The sequence below is a fragment of the Diplodia seriata genome, assembly GCF_021436955.1.
Source record: "Diplodia seriata strain FDS-637 chromosome Unknown scaffold_7, whole genome shotgun sequence".
Taxonomy (NCBI): Eukaryota; Fungi; Ascomycota; class Dothideomycetes; order Botryosphaeriales; family Botryosphaeriaceae; genus Diplodia; species Diplodia seriata.
In genome coordinates, this window is record NW_027117314.1 from 2,597,102 (window position 1) to 2,611,680 (window position 14,579).

The 14,579-nt window shown below is 58.4% G+C and overlaps 3 protein-coding genes across 3 annotated transcripts; all 3 read left to right on the forward strand.

Moving 5' to 3' along the window:
• Positions 1-2,712: 2,712 nt before the first annotated feature.
• Positions 2,713-3,652, forward strand: SLS55_007511 (uncharacterized protein; the record flags this gene model as incomplete). The annotated part of the gene is made up of 2 exons (XM_066778927.1): positions 2,713-2,718; positions 2,885-3,652. The coding sequence occupies 2 exons, from the start codon at positions 2,713-2,715 to the stop codon at positions 3,650-3,652; spliced, it is 774 nt and encodes a 257-aa protein (XP_066631364.1).
• A 747-nt stretch (positions 3,653-4,399) lies between these two features.
• SLS55_007512 (uncharacterized protein) lies at positions 4,400-6,895 on the forward strand (the record flags this gene model as incomplete). The annotated part of the gene is made up of 1 exon (XM_066778928.1): positions 4,400-6,895. The coding sequence occupies one exon, from the start codon at positions 4,400-4,402 to the stop codon at positions 6,893-6,895; it is 2,496 nt and encodes an 831-aa protein (XP_066631365.1).
• Positions 6,896-11,335: 4,440 nt separating this feature from the next.
• On the forward strand, positions 11,336-13,153 carry HIP1 (histidine permease; the record flags this gene model as incomplete). The annotated part of the gene is made up of 2 exons (XM_066778929.1): positions 11,336-11,339; positions 11,667-13,153. The coding sequence occupies 2 exons, from the start codon at positions 11,336-11,338 to the stop codon at positions 13,151-13,153; spliced, it is 1,491 nt and encodes a 496-aa protein (XP_066631366.1).
• Between the last annotated feature and the right edge of the window lie 1,426 nt (positions 13,154-14,579).

Consider the following 14,579-nt stretch of genomic DNA (forward strand, 5'->3'; position numbering starts at 1 on the left):
GAAGGTGGGAGGAGCTCATGAGACTGCATGCTGCGGAGGATGGCATGGCACGGCGATGACGATACGGTAACGATTGCGATATCCCTCGACTTTGCTGTTGTTTGGATGTTTACTCGGCGTTGTATTGGTTCTGGGCTTTGTGGATTAGATATCGCTTGCTTAATCGAGCTTACTTCTGGGCCTATATATCTGTAATCAGAAGGGCTGCTGAGTTGCCTCGTGACTGCACCACAGCAGGTGACAAAATAATTGGGTCTTCCTCCCAAAGATATTGCACATACTCATAGGTAGTTGGATCCAAGGTCCGGACGTAGACGAGAGATTTAAATACCCGCATCTGCGCCCGGACCTTGGATCCAACGACCTACGTACGAAGGAGCGTCGTTGGCTTTGAACCGTAGACGAGGCGCTCGAGAGATTCAAGGCCGTGGTAGGATACCTCACATCCACCATAAATAACCACCACCATGCCTCACTTCATTCTACCCTTACCAAATCACTGACTCACTCATATTGAGACCAGGCCCAAGGTTGACAACAAGAGGCAGATGGAGGAGGCAAACGGAGTTCCGTGAGTGATGAATCACAAATGTTAAACCACTGGTACTTTTTGCTGATTGGGGAACGCCAGCGGACTTCCCCTTAGTTGCAAGGCGATTCAGGATCCCGCGTCCGCCAAGGACGACGATGCTGCTTCTAAGGCTCGGTCTGTTGCTCGTCTGTCTGCACGTACTTTGGAAGTATGGACTGATTGCTGGCATGATCAAGCTGCTGCGCGGTGTGGAACAAGTGGCAAAGTTCATTTTGTGGTGGCCCAATAGTGGTCTGCTCGAGGGCGAGGCCGACTAAGATGTCTGCTTGAAGCGAACAGCTACAGAACTGGCTGATATAATGACTCAGTTCGGAACTAGCTCATGTAAAAGTGACCCGGGAATGGGCCAGCCGCTCACCCGTCGTTTTCCAGGGCTCCGATTGGCTCGCTCGTACAAAACCACCTTGTGAAGGACGAGAATTGACAGCGTGGACAGCTGGCTGTCCATGATGAGGTTGCGCGAGAGGAGAGGAGCGCTGGGCACAGAATGTTTGCAATTGTAGGCGGGTCTGGGTACCTAGTGATGCTTGCGCAGGCCGCCGCGAGTGACGTCATGGGTGAACGCTGCTCCTGGCGTCCACTGTGGGATTGTTTCTCCCACATTCGCTTAGCCTGCATGCAGATGGAATGCAAGGTTTTTAACGAGGAAACAGAGTCCTTCGAAGACAGGAGTTCAAGAGGACTCATATTCGCTAGGCGCCTGCCTGCGTCGTCCGCGCCCTCACGCTGCGTGAGCTACGGTGCCGCCCCATCGACATATTGCTCAGATAAGACGCTACGCGAAGCCACTGGGAAGCGTGCAGCGACTGGTGAGATTCCTTTCTCGAGACCAAGTCACCAAGCGTCTGCCTGCTACCGGACGCCGCCGGAACGCATATCCGCGCAGATCTCATGTCCCATCCAAGACACAATGCAGGCTCCAGAGCGGGATTAAAGACGGCCTTCTGCTTCCTTTCTCACTTTTCCCGGTCCAGGTGGTGTGCGGGGGACGCGTCGCGAAAGCAAGCACTGGGGCCGACGCAACTCGCGACTGGCGGCAGGGGCTTTGCGCCGCGCTTTGTCCGAATTCGCCGCCGATTTCACTCTTGCTCCTTCAACCCTCTTGCAAGACCCCCGTGAACATTGCCGCAACCATGACGAACAAGACGCGCGTGGCGTACATGTACGACCCGGACATAGGCTGCTACGACTATGAGCCAGGCCACTGCATGAAGCCCTTCCGTATCCGCATGACCCACGACTTGGTCATGTCTTACGGTCTCTACGGGCACATGGAGGTCTACGTGCGTCGGCCTTGTTCCTTGCTGCATTTTGCGCGGCTCTCGCTAATCCAGCTGTCCCGCAGCGCGCAAAGCCGGCTACCGCTCTGGAGATGACCCAATTCCACACCGACGAGTACATAGAGTTTCTTCAGCGCATCACCCCCGACTCCATTGGCGGCTGTCAGCAAGAGGCCTTGAAGTACGACATCAGCGGCGATTGCCCCGTTTTTGACGGCCTGTTCGAGTATTGCTCCATCAGTGCGGGCGGCTCAATGGAAGGCGCCGCCCGTCTCAATCGCGGCCGCTGTGACATAGCCGTGAACTGGGCCGGCGGCCTGCACCACGCCAAAAAGGGCCAAGCCGGCGGTTTCTGCTATGTCAATGGTATGCTTCCGCCATTCTCGAGATGCTTTGTGCGCGGTGTTAATGGTTGCAGACATCGTCCTGGCTACCCTGGAACTGCTGCGCGTCTATCAGCGCGTGCTCTACATCGACATCGACATCCACCATGGAGATGGAGTGGAGGAGGCCTTCTACACCACTGACCGCGTTATGACATGCTCGTTTCACAAGTTTGGCGAGTTCTACCCTGGAACCGGCCACTTGCTGGATATCGGCATTGGAAAAGGCAAGAAATATGCTGTGAATGTACCTCTCCGCGACGGCATAACCGACGAGGCGTACCGAGGAATTTTCGAGGCGGTCATTTCCGACATCATGAAGTGCTTCCGGCCCGAAGCCGTCGTTCTCCAGTGTGGCGCCGACAGTCTGTCTGGAGACCGTCTTGGGAGCTTCAATCTATCCATGGAGGGACACGCCAACTGCGTCAAGTTTGTCAAGAGCTTTGGACTGCCAACCATGATGGTTGGAGGAGGTGGCTACAGCATCCGCAACGTAGCCCGCACGTGGGCATATGAGACGGGACAGGCCGTCGGAAGCCCCACCGCCAAGGTGCTGCCATTCAGTGATTACTACGAGGTAAGTTCTTCCAAGTCAAGCCAATGGCGGCCTTTTACTTACTGTGATCAAGTACTACTGTCCGGAGTATCTTCTGGATGTGCCTCCTTCGAACATGTCCAACGACAACACTCCAGAGTACCTGGAGAAGATCCGGTCCACAATTGCAGAGCGCCTACGCCAGCTACCATCTGCGCCATCAGTCCAGATGCAAGATGTCCCCCGTCAGGGATTAGGAAGCTCCGAGGAAGACGACGACATTCTGGCAGACATGGATGCCGATGAGAATATGGATGTTCGCATGACGGAGCTCCAGAAGGACAGAGGCATTGTCAACGACGCAGAGTATTACGACAGTGATGCGGAAGACGAGAAGAACAAGCACCTTGCCACCAATCCCGCGGAAGCCGAGGCGTTGGACGAGGACATGGCTGACGCCGAAGACCACGAATCTGGTGAGGAGGAGACAAAGGAGCAAGCTGGAGAGGAGACAGCAGTCCCCAACGAGGAAGCAGGAGAGACGGCGACCAACGGTACTACTGTTGTACGTCCAAGCGAGACTTCTGCCGTGGTGCTGGATCATGCGAGCGCCGAGGAGTCGTCGATTCTCCCTGGCACTGGCAACACAGCAACACCTCCGAGAAGCCCTGGGCCGGACGAGGGCTCGACAGCCCACGACAGTACAGTAGCAGAAAGCGCCACCGGCAATGCAGATACGATGACGGGAGAGGCAACCGGGGCAACGGCTACAGCGAGCGTGTCAAGTGAAGCGGCCGAACCCACGACCGAGGCAGCGGTTCCTCGGTCCCCGAGCGGCACGCCTCCAGCCGCGGCCGAGTAGTGGTAACGAAGGGCCCGACCGGCGTTCACTCATTTGCTTATTACATGTGCACGACAACGGCGTTGGGCAAATTGGCATGTTGGTTCCAAGAGTTGCATAATCTAGGCGTTGGGTAGGGCTGGAGCGCAAGGCATTGGTTCATCATGACTCGGTTCTCGCCATTGGCCTTGCCGAGCAGAAACAGGGAACAGGAAGTCAGTACAATACATATACCCTTACGTGGTGCAGCTAGCTCCTGCGGTGCTGCGATAAGTTGAAGGGGTTGGTGTGCGCTGCCCCAAGTATTCCACTGCACGGGTAGATAATGGACATCAAAAAGGCGCGCCGCGCCTGTCCAGTAGTGGAGCAGGGGCCGGGGGACGGCTTGGCGCTTGGCGCTTGGCGCGTTGATTTCCCGGATCAACTGGCCGGGCCGGGCGTGGAAGGCGCGGTCTGGGGATGGCGCCGCCGTGTCAATGGTCGAGCTCCGCGAAACTTGCATTCCTGCTCTGCCCATTCCAGCTCAGCATTGTCGCTCGCTGAGCCCATCCTGCCATTTGCATCGCCGCATCACGAAGTCATGGTCCCGTGATCTGTACCACTACTCCTCCCAAATCGCAACTTTGCCGAACCAGGGAGCTCTTGGAAGCTCAACGCCTGAAACCCATCATGTCACAACCCTCCACCACTGCAGCGCCGCGCTCCGACGAGCCCGATCCAAGGAACAGCCTTCGACACGTCCTCGCCGCCGACCCGCCCAACCAAGACATGCCCGACGCCCCGACGCCCGTCAAGACCGAAGCTGGTCAGCCGCCCGCCCAGGACGACCCCGACTCCACCGACGACCCCAAGTCGAAACCCGCCGACGAGCAGCCCATGTATACCGCAACCACCACCACTACCCGCCGCAATGCCAACGGCAGCGTGTCCTCGGTCTATTCGGGCAACAAGATCCGCCACCTGAAGAAGGAAGACGGCGTTCCGCTGTGGCGCAAGGACATCCAATATGACTTCTTGCGCAACGTCTTCGACGACCAGACTCGCGTCTTTCACAAGGTCTCTGACGGCACCGACGGCCACACGTTCGCCGACATATACCTCGATGCCATGGCCAAGAGCAGCAAGTGCAGCAAGATTCTCAAAGACAAGCTGCTGACCGAGCGCGCTGCCGCTATCAACATGGCAATGGTGTGCTTGTTGGTCAATGTCGGCCGCATGAACACCACACTCAACTGTAGGCGCCAATGCAAAGAACAAACTCGACATGCTGACACCCCCATAGTCTTCCCCGAGATGCGCGCCCAGCTCCGAACCTACCATTCGATACCCTCGCTCCAAGCCCACCAAGACCCCAATGCCTACAAGCAGTTGCAGGACGCGCCCCGTCTCAAGTCCATCCTCAAAGGAGCGACAGAGGATACACAGCAGCCCAGCACTATCGAAGAGATCAAGAATGCTCCTGTTCCGCGCACAAATCCCGTCAACCTCATCTTCGTCCTCGCGCAATACGCCCCCAAAATTTCCGAGCTGCACTTTTTCCCTCCTCGGGATTTTTTCGACCTGGTCATGCGAAGCGCTTTGAGCTCCGAGAGTCGCGCAAAGGCCTTCTTATGGCTGATGTGGTGGTATTTGGAGAGCGATTTTACAGAGCACGACGCGATGAACAATCCGTTCGGCCCAGGCCAACCGGGAACCTCTGGAGATGCCACCGGCGGAATGCCGATCAAGACACCGCCCTTTAAGCATCTTACAGAAGAGGAGGCGACGCTGGAGAACGTCGACACGGAGGAGGAGAAGGTGTTCGGAGAGGAGAAGCGGAAGGAACGGATAGCCATCCTGGCCACCGACATGGCCCCTGTGGTGACCGGACCCAAGCGCGGCATCAAAAAGGGATTCACCAATAATCCCGTGTTTTCTGTCGCATCCGATGACGGGTCAATGACGCCAGGCAGGGATCATCAATCTCCCGGGCCTGGTTCGTTTCGATCGAGCGGCCGTGCGAAAGCCCCTCTCAAGGCACTGCAAGCCGACTACGGATCTGACACTGATCGTACTCGGTCAGCTAGCCCCCCCAGTGTCGCAGGATATCCGCCAAGGATCACGCCCAACATGCGCATCAATAATCTGCTGAACGATGATGGACCATCTACCCCGCAACCTCCGCAAGGGAAAGGTCCTGGCCGGGGGAATTGGGGGCCGCGCAGCAAAGGCACCCCCTCAAGTGTGGGCGGCAGTGCACGCCACCCCTTCAAAGCCCACCTTGACGCTGCCTCCCCTTCCGTGGCCCTGGGTGGTGCTGGACCTCATGGCTTTTATCTCCCCCTGAATGGTACGGATCCCAGCGTCAACCGCAAGCGACCCCCCACAGCGCACCAAATGGCTGTGGAGCAGCACCGCAAAAAGCAAGTCGACTATATTCTCGACCGCAAACTCCGCACCCAGCACCGTGAAGCCGAGCGTCGGCGCAAGCGCGAAGGCACCTTCTCACGAGCATGGAAGCGGCTCAAGCTGATGCCGGACGGCTACGACAGCGAAGAAGAATTCTACGCGGCGGCAGCGCTGGCGGCGGAGAACGGCGTGCTCGAGCACTCGCCGGTGCGCCGGCCGATGCTTGAGGCGACGCGCCTCGCAGGGCTGACGCCCATCGTCGGCCGACTCGAGCTCGACGACTGCGGCGAGGAGATGACGCACTGGGCGCGCATCTTTCGGCAGACAGGCCGCCGACTCGACCGCTGGGAAGGCAACCCGGACGCCGTACCGGTCAAGAAGCGCAAAGATCGCGCCGAACGCGAGAAGGAAGCCGCCGCCGCCGCCGCCGCTGCCGCTGCAGCTTCCGCACCAACGCCCCAGCACGACCTTGTCTGGGTCGGCGAGGACGCCGGCACCGCCACTCCCGGCACCGTCTCCGCCCCCACGGGCAGCGCCAGGGCAGGCAGACGGGCAGGAGGCGGAGGCGCCAGCAGGAGGAAGCGCGCGGGCGTGCCGTCATCTGTCGCGGACTCGACGGTGGCGGACGTGTCCGAGCGCGGTGATGGGGACAGCGTCGCCGACCTTCCTCTTGGCGATGGCGGCGGGCGGGAGAGCAGCGCGGTGCCTACAATGGAAGAGGACATGGACGATGTCGAAGACAGCATCATCGTGGGGGGCGTTCCGCCACGGCCGGCTGCGGCGGTGATGGCAGATGATGAGATGGAGGTCGAAGACGAAGGGGATGCGGCGGAGGGGGAGGACAGCGATGAGGATGAAGATATGGGTGAGGCATGAGACGGGAGAAAAGGGAAAAGTTCAAGGAGGGCTGGTATACCTAATCGGATCGAAGCGGGAAGTGACGAACGATGTCAGGAAGAAAGGGGAGAAATTGTGTGAGGTGGTGGTTTGCATGAATACATGGGATGGGTGTTGTATCACTGTTTCATTTTACGAACAGCGGTTGTTGTGGGATGTCCGTCAAAATGCACTCACTCGCACGCAATGCATGACGTGACTTGCGGCGGGCGCGAGCCTGGCTAAATGGTAGGATGGGAATTTTCTTCTCCCTCCCTCTTCTGCTGTTTTCTAAGATATTTTTTCATGTAGGACAAGATGTAGTGTCTAGTTCTCTGGATGAAGACGCGACGAAGGAAAACACCAAGCCAGATGGGGTTTGACGATATATCCTAAAGCCTGTCCGTTTTGTGACGTGCAACATAGGCCTGGTAAGTACACCATTTCCGCCCAACCCATTCTGTTGTTGCTTCCTGCCTCCTGCCTCTTGCTTTCGTTGCCTTCGTAGCTTCGGCTCCATTATTACCGTAAGAAGGCGCTACACACTTCAGTGACGTAACTTCTCTCACCATCACGGCCCATACATATACTCAGCGAGCGCATCCGGAAGCGGCCATCACCCTGTGCTCCCCCGTGCGATCTTCCGACAACAATACAGGCAATGCGAGACCGTGAGGACGCTACATAATCCACCGCATGCAAGGGGATGGGCTGGGGAACCAGCTGGCGGCATAGTTCCCACTGGGTGAGAGAGCCTAACGGATCGCCTACCCAAATAGTGCCTATGAAGTTAACTCCTCCTTGCCTAGCCTTTGACTTGCTTCGGGACCATCACCTGCTCTCCGTCTTTCACGCTTGATCCACCGAATGAACAAAGAGAATCCGGCGTGTTAACCTTTCAACGCTCAGGTACTTCTGTGTTGCTACGATCGAATTAGACTACGCCGCCTACTATAGATAGGCGCTACGGCTGCTGCGCTCGCGGTAGGACTAGTGCGCTGGTGGTAAAACTACTACGCTGGTGACTAGGCGGAGGTTGGTTGCTTGGGTAGGTGAAGGTTAGTTAAAGGCCTAGATTCGAGCTAGACGATGTATGCAGTAAGGTAGATGAATATGCATTGGAATCGCGCGGTCCGAGCGAGGGGAGTCAAATTGATAAACTCCGCGATGCTCGTATTCCGGAGCATCTTCGCTCGGTTTCATTGCTCGCTCTTGGCCCGACGAGTTTCACCGAGGGAGAAAGCCGTCGCGCGGCAGCCCAGCAGTGATTCAGGTGAGCGTGCAGAAAGATAAGCAATTGAGCGGGACCCACTCTCCCGGCGAAAACGCTCGGTTCACGCAGGCGGTCGCACCCGTGTTTTAACTTGTGAAAAAAACAAAACACAATAGAGCCCACCCATGTTGGCTCACAGAGATGTTGTACCCCAGTCGAATCTCATGTCATGACGTAGATGTGAGTGTGAAAGGCGGCCGAATGCGTCTGTATATCGGATTCGACTGCCCACGCAGGAGACGGCTCCAACATTCGGTCGCCTGCTGAAGGATTCACTTCGGCTGCTGTTGTGGGCCAAATGCGCAACAAAAGTTGCCGGGCCCCGGAAAAGACGCGTACCTGTTGATCCCGCATAGATAAAGTTAAGTGGAGTCTATTACGCCGAACACTTACAGTACCTGTGCTGCCTGGTGGGTGCTGGTGGGGGATGAGATAAGAGCGGACGGGGGCGAGCTGCTGTTCTGTATCCACTCCCTAGCCCCTTCTGCTCGTTGCGTGGCATTGCGGGACATGGCGCGCGGGTTCGACACGCCGGCGAAAAGAGCTTGCGGTTTCTGCGGGACGTGGCACGTCCGCTGGTGTGAGACTCATGCAACGAGATAGGTCAGTCTTGGCCGTTGGCTAAAAGGTCGACGAGAGACTTGACGGAAACATTTCCAAAAATAGCAGCCCGCGTTCCATGCCACACCACCGAAGGATCCATATCCACCCCTCTCCTGCAGTTTCGTCGTCGCCGACTAATGCGCCCCCACTGACCGCTCCCAGGCAGCACATGGACGATGGAAGAGGTGCGGTCGGAAGTGGGTTCATGGAGATCCCGGACGCCCGGCTTGTTTAGCCCCTTCGTTGGCCGGCTCCGCGACGCCCCTCTCCGCATTCTTCTCCGCATTCTTACGTACTGACAACCCTCTGGCGTGCCTCTAGAGAAAGCGCTCGAGCGCGGAACCCGGTTGGTGGAGGCTGCCCCCATAGTCTGGGGGAGTAAATCTTAGGTGAAAAAAACGCTCGTAGAGGCAAAGGCCCCCGAGTGCGAAGGCCGATTATAAACGAGGCGCCGCGGCGGAGGGGCAAGGGCGGAGCGGGCCAAGGCCGCAGTGCCTCCGGTATCTGGACAGGGCCCCGGCTTTCTGCTTGCAGTTTCTATTATGTTAGAGTTGGTGGGGCTAAGATAGTGGGGGATATTGTGGGCCTCTACCCTGAGCTCTCAACCTCACGATAGAGAGTCGCCTGGACGAACGAAGAGCGCGGCGGGTAACACCACCTTGCGGCGCACATGAGCCGGGACCGCGCGGGAGTGGCTGACTCTGCGCCATGGCTGTGTGGCTTTTTCTTTTTTTTTTTTTGCCTTTCAGAATTTTCAGGAAGGCTGCAGCTGCAGGACCGGCTGCTTGGCGATCAGCACTGGCGATTCGGGAGTAGCCGTGCTGGTCGTCTATCAGGGCCTCATGTCGAGGGACGATGGCGGCTGACGCGTGCGGCGCACTCTGTTCCCTCGTGCGACGGGGTCCGCATGAGGAACGTGCCGAGACACCAGGCTGACAATTCGAAGTAATATAAATGAGCAGCCTGTCAAAGAGCCGACGAGGCGTTGCGGGCTCCCGTACGGAGCGGAGCCTAGCGCGACCCGTAGCAATTAGCATTTCGTTTCGGAGCCAAGCTTCGAATCAACAGCCCAGCCTGCGGCCAACCTCAGCCTGCAGCTAGCCTTCCGCGCCAATCAGAGCCCAGGGCGGCCACGGCTGCAGGTCATTCGTCCATTGACCCAGGCTCATCATCAGCTATCCTGTGCGAAGGGCGTGCTATCCTGCACATAGCCCGAGTCTAGCTGCCCGCGGCTGCCCGCTCCCGCCCTGACGCAACAGCGCCTGTCCCGCGGCCCTATATTGCTCTATATGCGCCGCGCCCGGATGCCCAGCGCCCGCTTCTACCCTAGCCTTACAGCGCTGCCGTGGAGACACTGAGCAGCTGGTCACACGAGCAGCGCTGCGTTCGTAACCGCGCCCCCTGCCTCTCAGGCGCACCGCCTCGTGGCAGAAGAGACGCAGGAAGATTTGGATATCCACGTAAGCGGGATGCAACGTCTCTGCGAGACAGAGGCCGGGAGGCTCACTACTGAGGTTGCAACCCGCTGTTCTGACGCGGGATCGGCGAGCAAAACGCCATTTCCATCATGGGTGGCCGCCAGCCATGTCGAGTAGCGTTTTCGTGCGGCGCGTCATCAGCGCGGAGTGCTCCCTTATCGGTGGCAACAGCGGCCGCTGGCGCGCCAGGGCGGTTCCATGCTCGGATCTTCGCCCTCGCTCAACACCACCCGCGCCAGCCTTACCGGCACTTGCCACCCGCCGCAGAGGGCCGCGGCGGCTCGATTGGCTGCGTCCTGGGAGATGAAGAGTGGGATGGGTTGGTGAGATGTGGCAGGCTTCTGGAAAGACAGACAGCCGCCATCATGCATGCTCGAGTCGGCGAGGCCGGCGAGGGCAGATCCCTCGCTACCCGGGCCCAGCAGCACGAGTCGCGTGCAGAGGCGGTCGGCCATGCTATTCAATCACGCGCTTAGCGTTATCTGGAAGGTCTGTGAGCTCCTCTAACCACGTCCGACGCCGCGAACGGCGCCGCCGCGATGCTCGTAACGGCCGTGAGAGCTCGCTCTAGCACGCCACGCCGTCAGTTGGACGGGCGGCAGGCGCACGCCGCCCATGGCCTGATGGGAGACTTGCGATCCGCGGCGAAGCCATCGAAGCCTGCTTGGCCTGGCGATAAGAGAGTGTCGAGGAGCAGTTCTGGAAGCAATGCGGGCGCGGCAATTGGGCGGGCGGCAGGCGGCTATGCTGGTTCGGGGTGGTGCACTGCAACGCGACGTAACAGGATGAGCAAGAGAGCGGGCGTGGGATGTGCCCAGCAGCTTGGCGGTGCTATCGTTGCACGCCCGCTGAAAACGGGCCTTAGCCGGGGGGCCCTCGCCGACCGTCAATCGCCGCGCCGCGCCCCTGCTAGTGCCGGCTGCCCCAGCTGCACCTCTCCCAGAGCGACACCATTTAAGTGTGGCCCCCAGCGCCCTCTCCGTGCGCTCAGCAGCACCACTTCCAGCCAGCGCCTGCTCTCCTTCTTCTCCTCCCGTCACGGGACTCCAGACCTGCACCCTCCTTCACCCCGGGAACTCATCCACCATGGGTGCCGACGAAAAGGGAGTCTACGACTCCAACTCGACCGAGACCCCGGCCCCCAACTACGGCGATGTCAGCGACCACTCGAGGTCGTGGAGCACGCGCATGGTCGACAGCTTCCGCCGCGACCCCAATGCCCACGCGACCGCCCCGACGTCGCACGGCGGTGAGGACAAGAGCTACGACCTCGAGAATGCCGCCGCCGCTACCGCCGAGTCTCCTCTCGCGAGGAAGCTCAAGGGCCGTCACCTGCAGATGATTGCCATCGGCGGGTCCATCGGTATGTGCTTATCTTGCCGCGTTGGTGTTCCTCCCCGCTAACGCGCTCTGCCAGGTACTGGTCTGTTCGTCGGCTCCGGAAAGGCCCTGGCCAACGGCGGCCCCGCGTCGCTGCTGATCGCCTTCGGTCTGATCGGCATCATGCTGTACTGCACCGTCCACGCCCTGGGCGAGATGGCTGTCCTGTTCCCCGTTGCCGGTTCCTTCTCCGCCTACTCGACCCGCTTCATCGACCCGGCGTGGGGTTTCGCCATGGGCTGGAACTATGCCCTGCAGTGGCTGGTTGTCCTGCCGCTCGAGATTGTCGCCGCCTCCATCACCGTCAACTTCTGGAACCAAGGCCAGATCAACAACTCCGCCTGGGTCGCAATCTTCCTCTTCGTCATTGTGTGCATCAACTTGTTTGGTGTCAAGGGTTACGGCGAGGCCGAGTTTGTCTTCTCCATCATCAAGATCATCGCTGTCATCGGCTTCATCATCCTCGGCATCATCCTGAACGTCGGCGGTGGCCCCGAGGGAGGCTACATTGGCGGCAAGTACTGGAAGGATCCCGGCGCCTTCAACCACGGCTTCAAGGGCCTTTGCAGTGTCTTCGTCACGGCTGCCTTTGCTTTCGCTGGCACCGAGCTGGTCGGTCTTGCCGCTGCTGAGACTGCGAACCCCCGCAAGTCGCTGCCTACTGCGGTCAAGCAGGTCTTTTGGCGTATCACCCTCTTCTACATCGTCTCCCTTGCCCTCATCGGTCTTCTTGTTCCCTACAACGACGAGCGTCTCCTGAGTGGAGACTCTTCGGCCGATGCCGCTGCCTCGCCCTTCGTCATTGCCATCAACAACGCTGGTATCAAGGTCCTCCCGTCCGTCATGAACGTGGTCATCATGATTGCTGTCTTGTCCGTTGGAAACTCGTCCGTCTACGGTTCTTCCCGCACCCTCGCCGCCCTTGCCGAGCAGGGCCAAGCTCCTCGCATCTTCGGCTACATCGATCGCAAGGGTCGTCCTATGGTCGGCATCATCCTCTCCTCGGTCCTCGGTCTCCTGGCTTTCCTTGCTGCCGACTCTACGGCTGAGGACAAGGCGTTCACCTGGATGCTTGCCATCTCCGGTCTGTCATCGATCTTCACCTGGATGTCCATCTGCTTCTGCCACATCCGCTTCCGCAAGGGCTGGAAAGCCCAGGGCCACTCTCTGGACGAGCTTGCCTTCCGCAGTCAGCCTGGCGTCATCGGTTCGTGGATTGGTTTCATCTTCAACCTGCTCGTCCTGGTTGCTCAGTTCTGGACCGGCTTCGCTCCCATCGGCTACGCGGACATGACCACCAACGAACTCATCGAGAACTTCTTCTCCGTCTACCTCGCCTTCCCCATAGTCATCAGCTTCTACCTCTTTTACAAGATCTGGAAGCGCACTCCCATCGTCCGCTCGCACAACATGGACCTTCACACCGGTCGTCGTGACTTCGACATTGCGGAGCTAGTCGCCCAGGAGAAGATCGAGCAGGCTGCGTGGCCTAGGTGGAAGAAGGTGTACAAGTTCTTCTGTTGAGAGGTGTTGGCACTTTCCGGGCTTTTTTCTTCTTTCTTTTCCTTGTTTAATTTTTTTTCCGTCAGTCCAATATATCCAATGAGCCCTTCGTTGTGCATGAAAGAGATCGTGCCTTGAAGGTATGGTCTAAAAATGATATAAACGGAGGGAATTTCTCGCAGGGACTTTAGACGTGGTTGGTCATCTCCAGCCTCTATGAACCTGAGAGATTTTCTGCGTTTTGCTATTACCACGAAATGTATGATGCGGGAAACGAGAAGGAATGATGGCTCGGGGCTGGGAGTGGTTTGATACCTCTAAACCAAGAATAAAAACTTCTTTGCTGCATTTACGCACATCCCGCTTTTCCTGTGACCGTGTTCAAGCCATTTGACGGAAAGAATGATGTGGCCGGAGGCTGTGGTCCGTTGGGTCCACGTCTCCCGGTTCTGGGTCGTAGTGGGATTGGGGGGTCTAACGGTCTAACCAAGGGTCTTGGTATCGTCACCTATCCCACCCCCCTATCACCCCCGTCTTTTACCGCCGGTGTGTGATACGTCTTCGTGGTGGTCAAGTCTTTCATGGTGGTTCTGCCTTTCCCGGTGTTACGGGGAGTGGGGTACAGGAGAGTGGTGCCTGGACGAAGTCCGAGAGCCAGGCTCGTGCGGAAGATAAGATGTCCACGGAGAGGGAGTGCCACGGGGCCGGCCCAAGCGGGGGAGGGCGTAGACGGGAAAAGGAAGAAAAGGCTGCTAATAAGGCGTTGTCGGTGCGACCAGAGAGCTAGGTCGAAAGCAAGGAAATCGTGTTCAGCTGCCGGGTCCTAGTAAAAGGGATGGGGAGATATGTTGGGCCAGGGAGCGTTGGTAGTGGTACAAGTCGGGTTGAAGTTGCGTGTGGAAAGGGAACCGGTTGCGTGCCTGCCTTCTGTCCATTTGTTCCAGAGAGGGCAGGCAACAAGTTCAGACCCTGAGTCCAGTACAGCCAGAAGATGCGGTGCCCCATTAAGTATTCCGTCAGACAGACAACGAGCGGCACCTGGGGTAGATAAGTCGGCCTGCTGCGTCCGTGCCGTTATCTCCAGCTCCATATGCCCTCTTTATCGGACAATGTGGATAGATTAGAGGCTATCGCGGTGAGGACTGATTGGCCGGACTCCCGCTGCGTGTGGCCCAGAACAAGAGTGGGAGCGCGGGTATCCGTTTCCTTTTCTTTTGCTTTCCCTCGCAGAGCTAGAACCTTCCTGCATTCCGTTGTCTTGCGGTCGTGGGCGAGCTGGCGCGCTTCTCCGAGGAGATGGTGTGCGGATGCGGGAATCTGCTTTTGCTAGTTTGAAAATTCGCAGGCGCAAGGAGCATCGGCCTGGTAGACTGCGTCTTTCGGGGCTCGACGTGGTTTTGTGTGAGGGCGGAGCGGCCGCAGGATCGCCGAGTGTGTTGATGGTTCT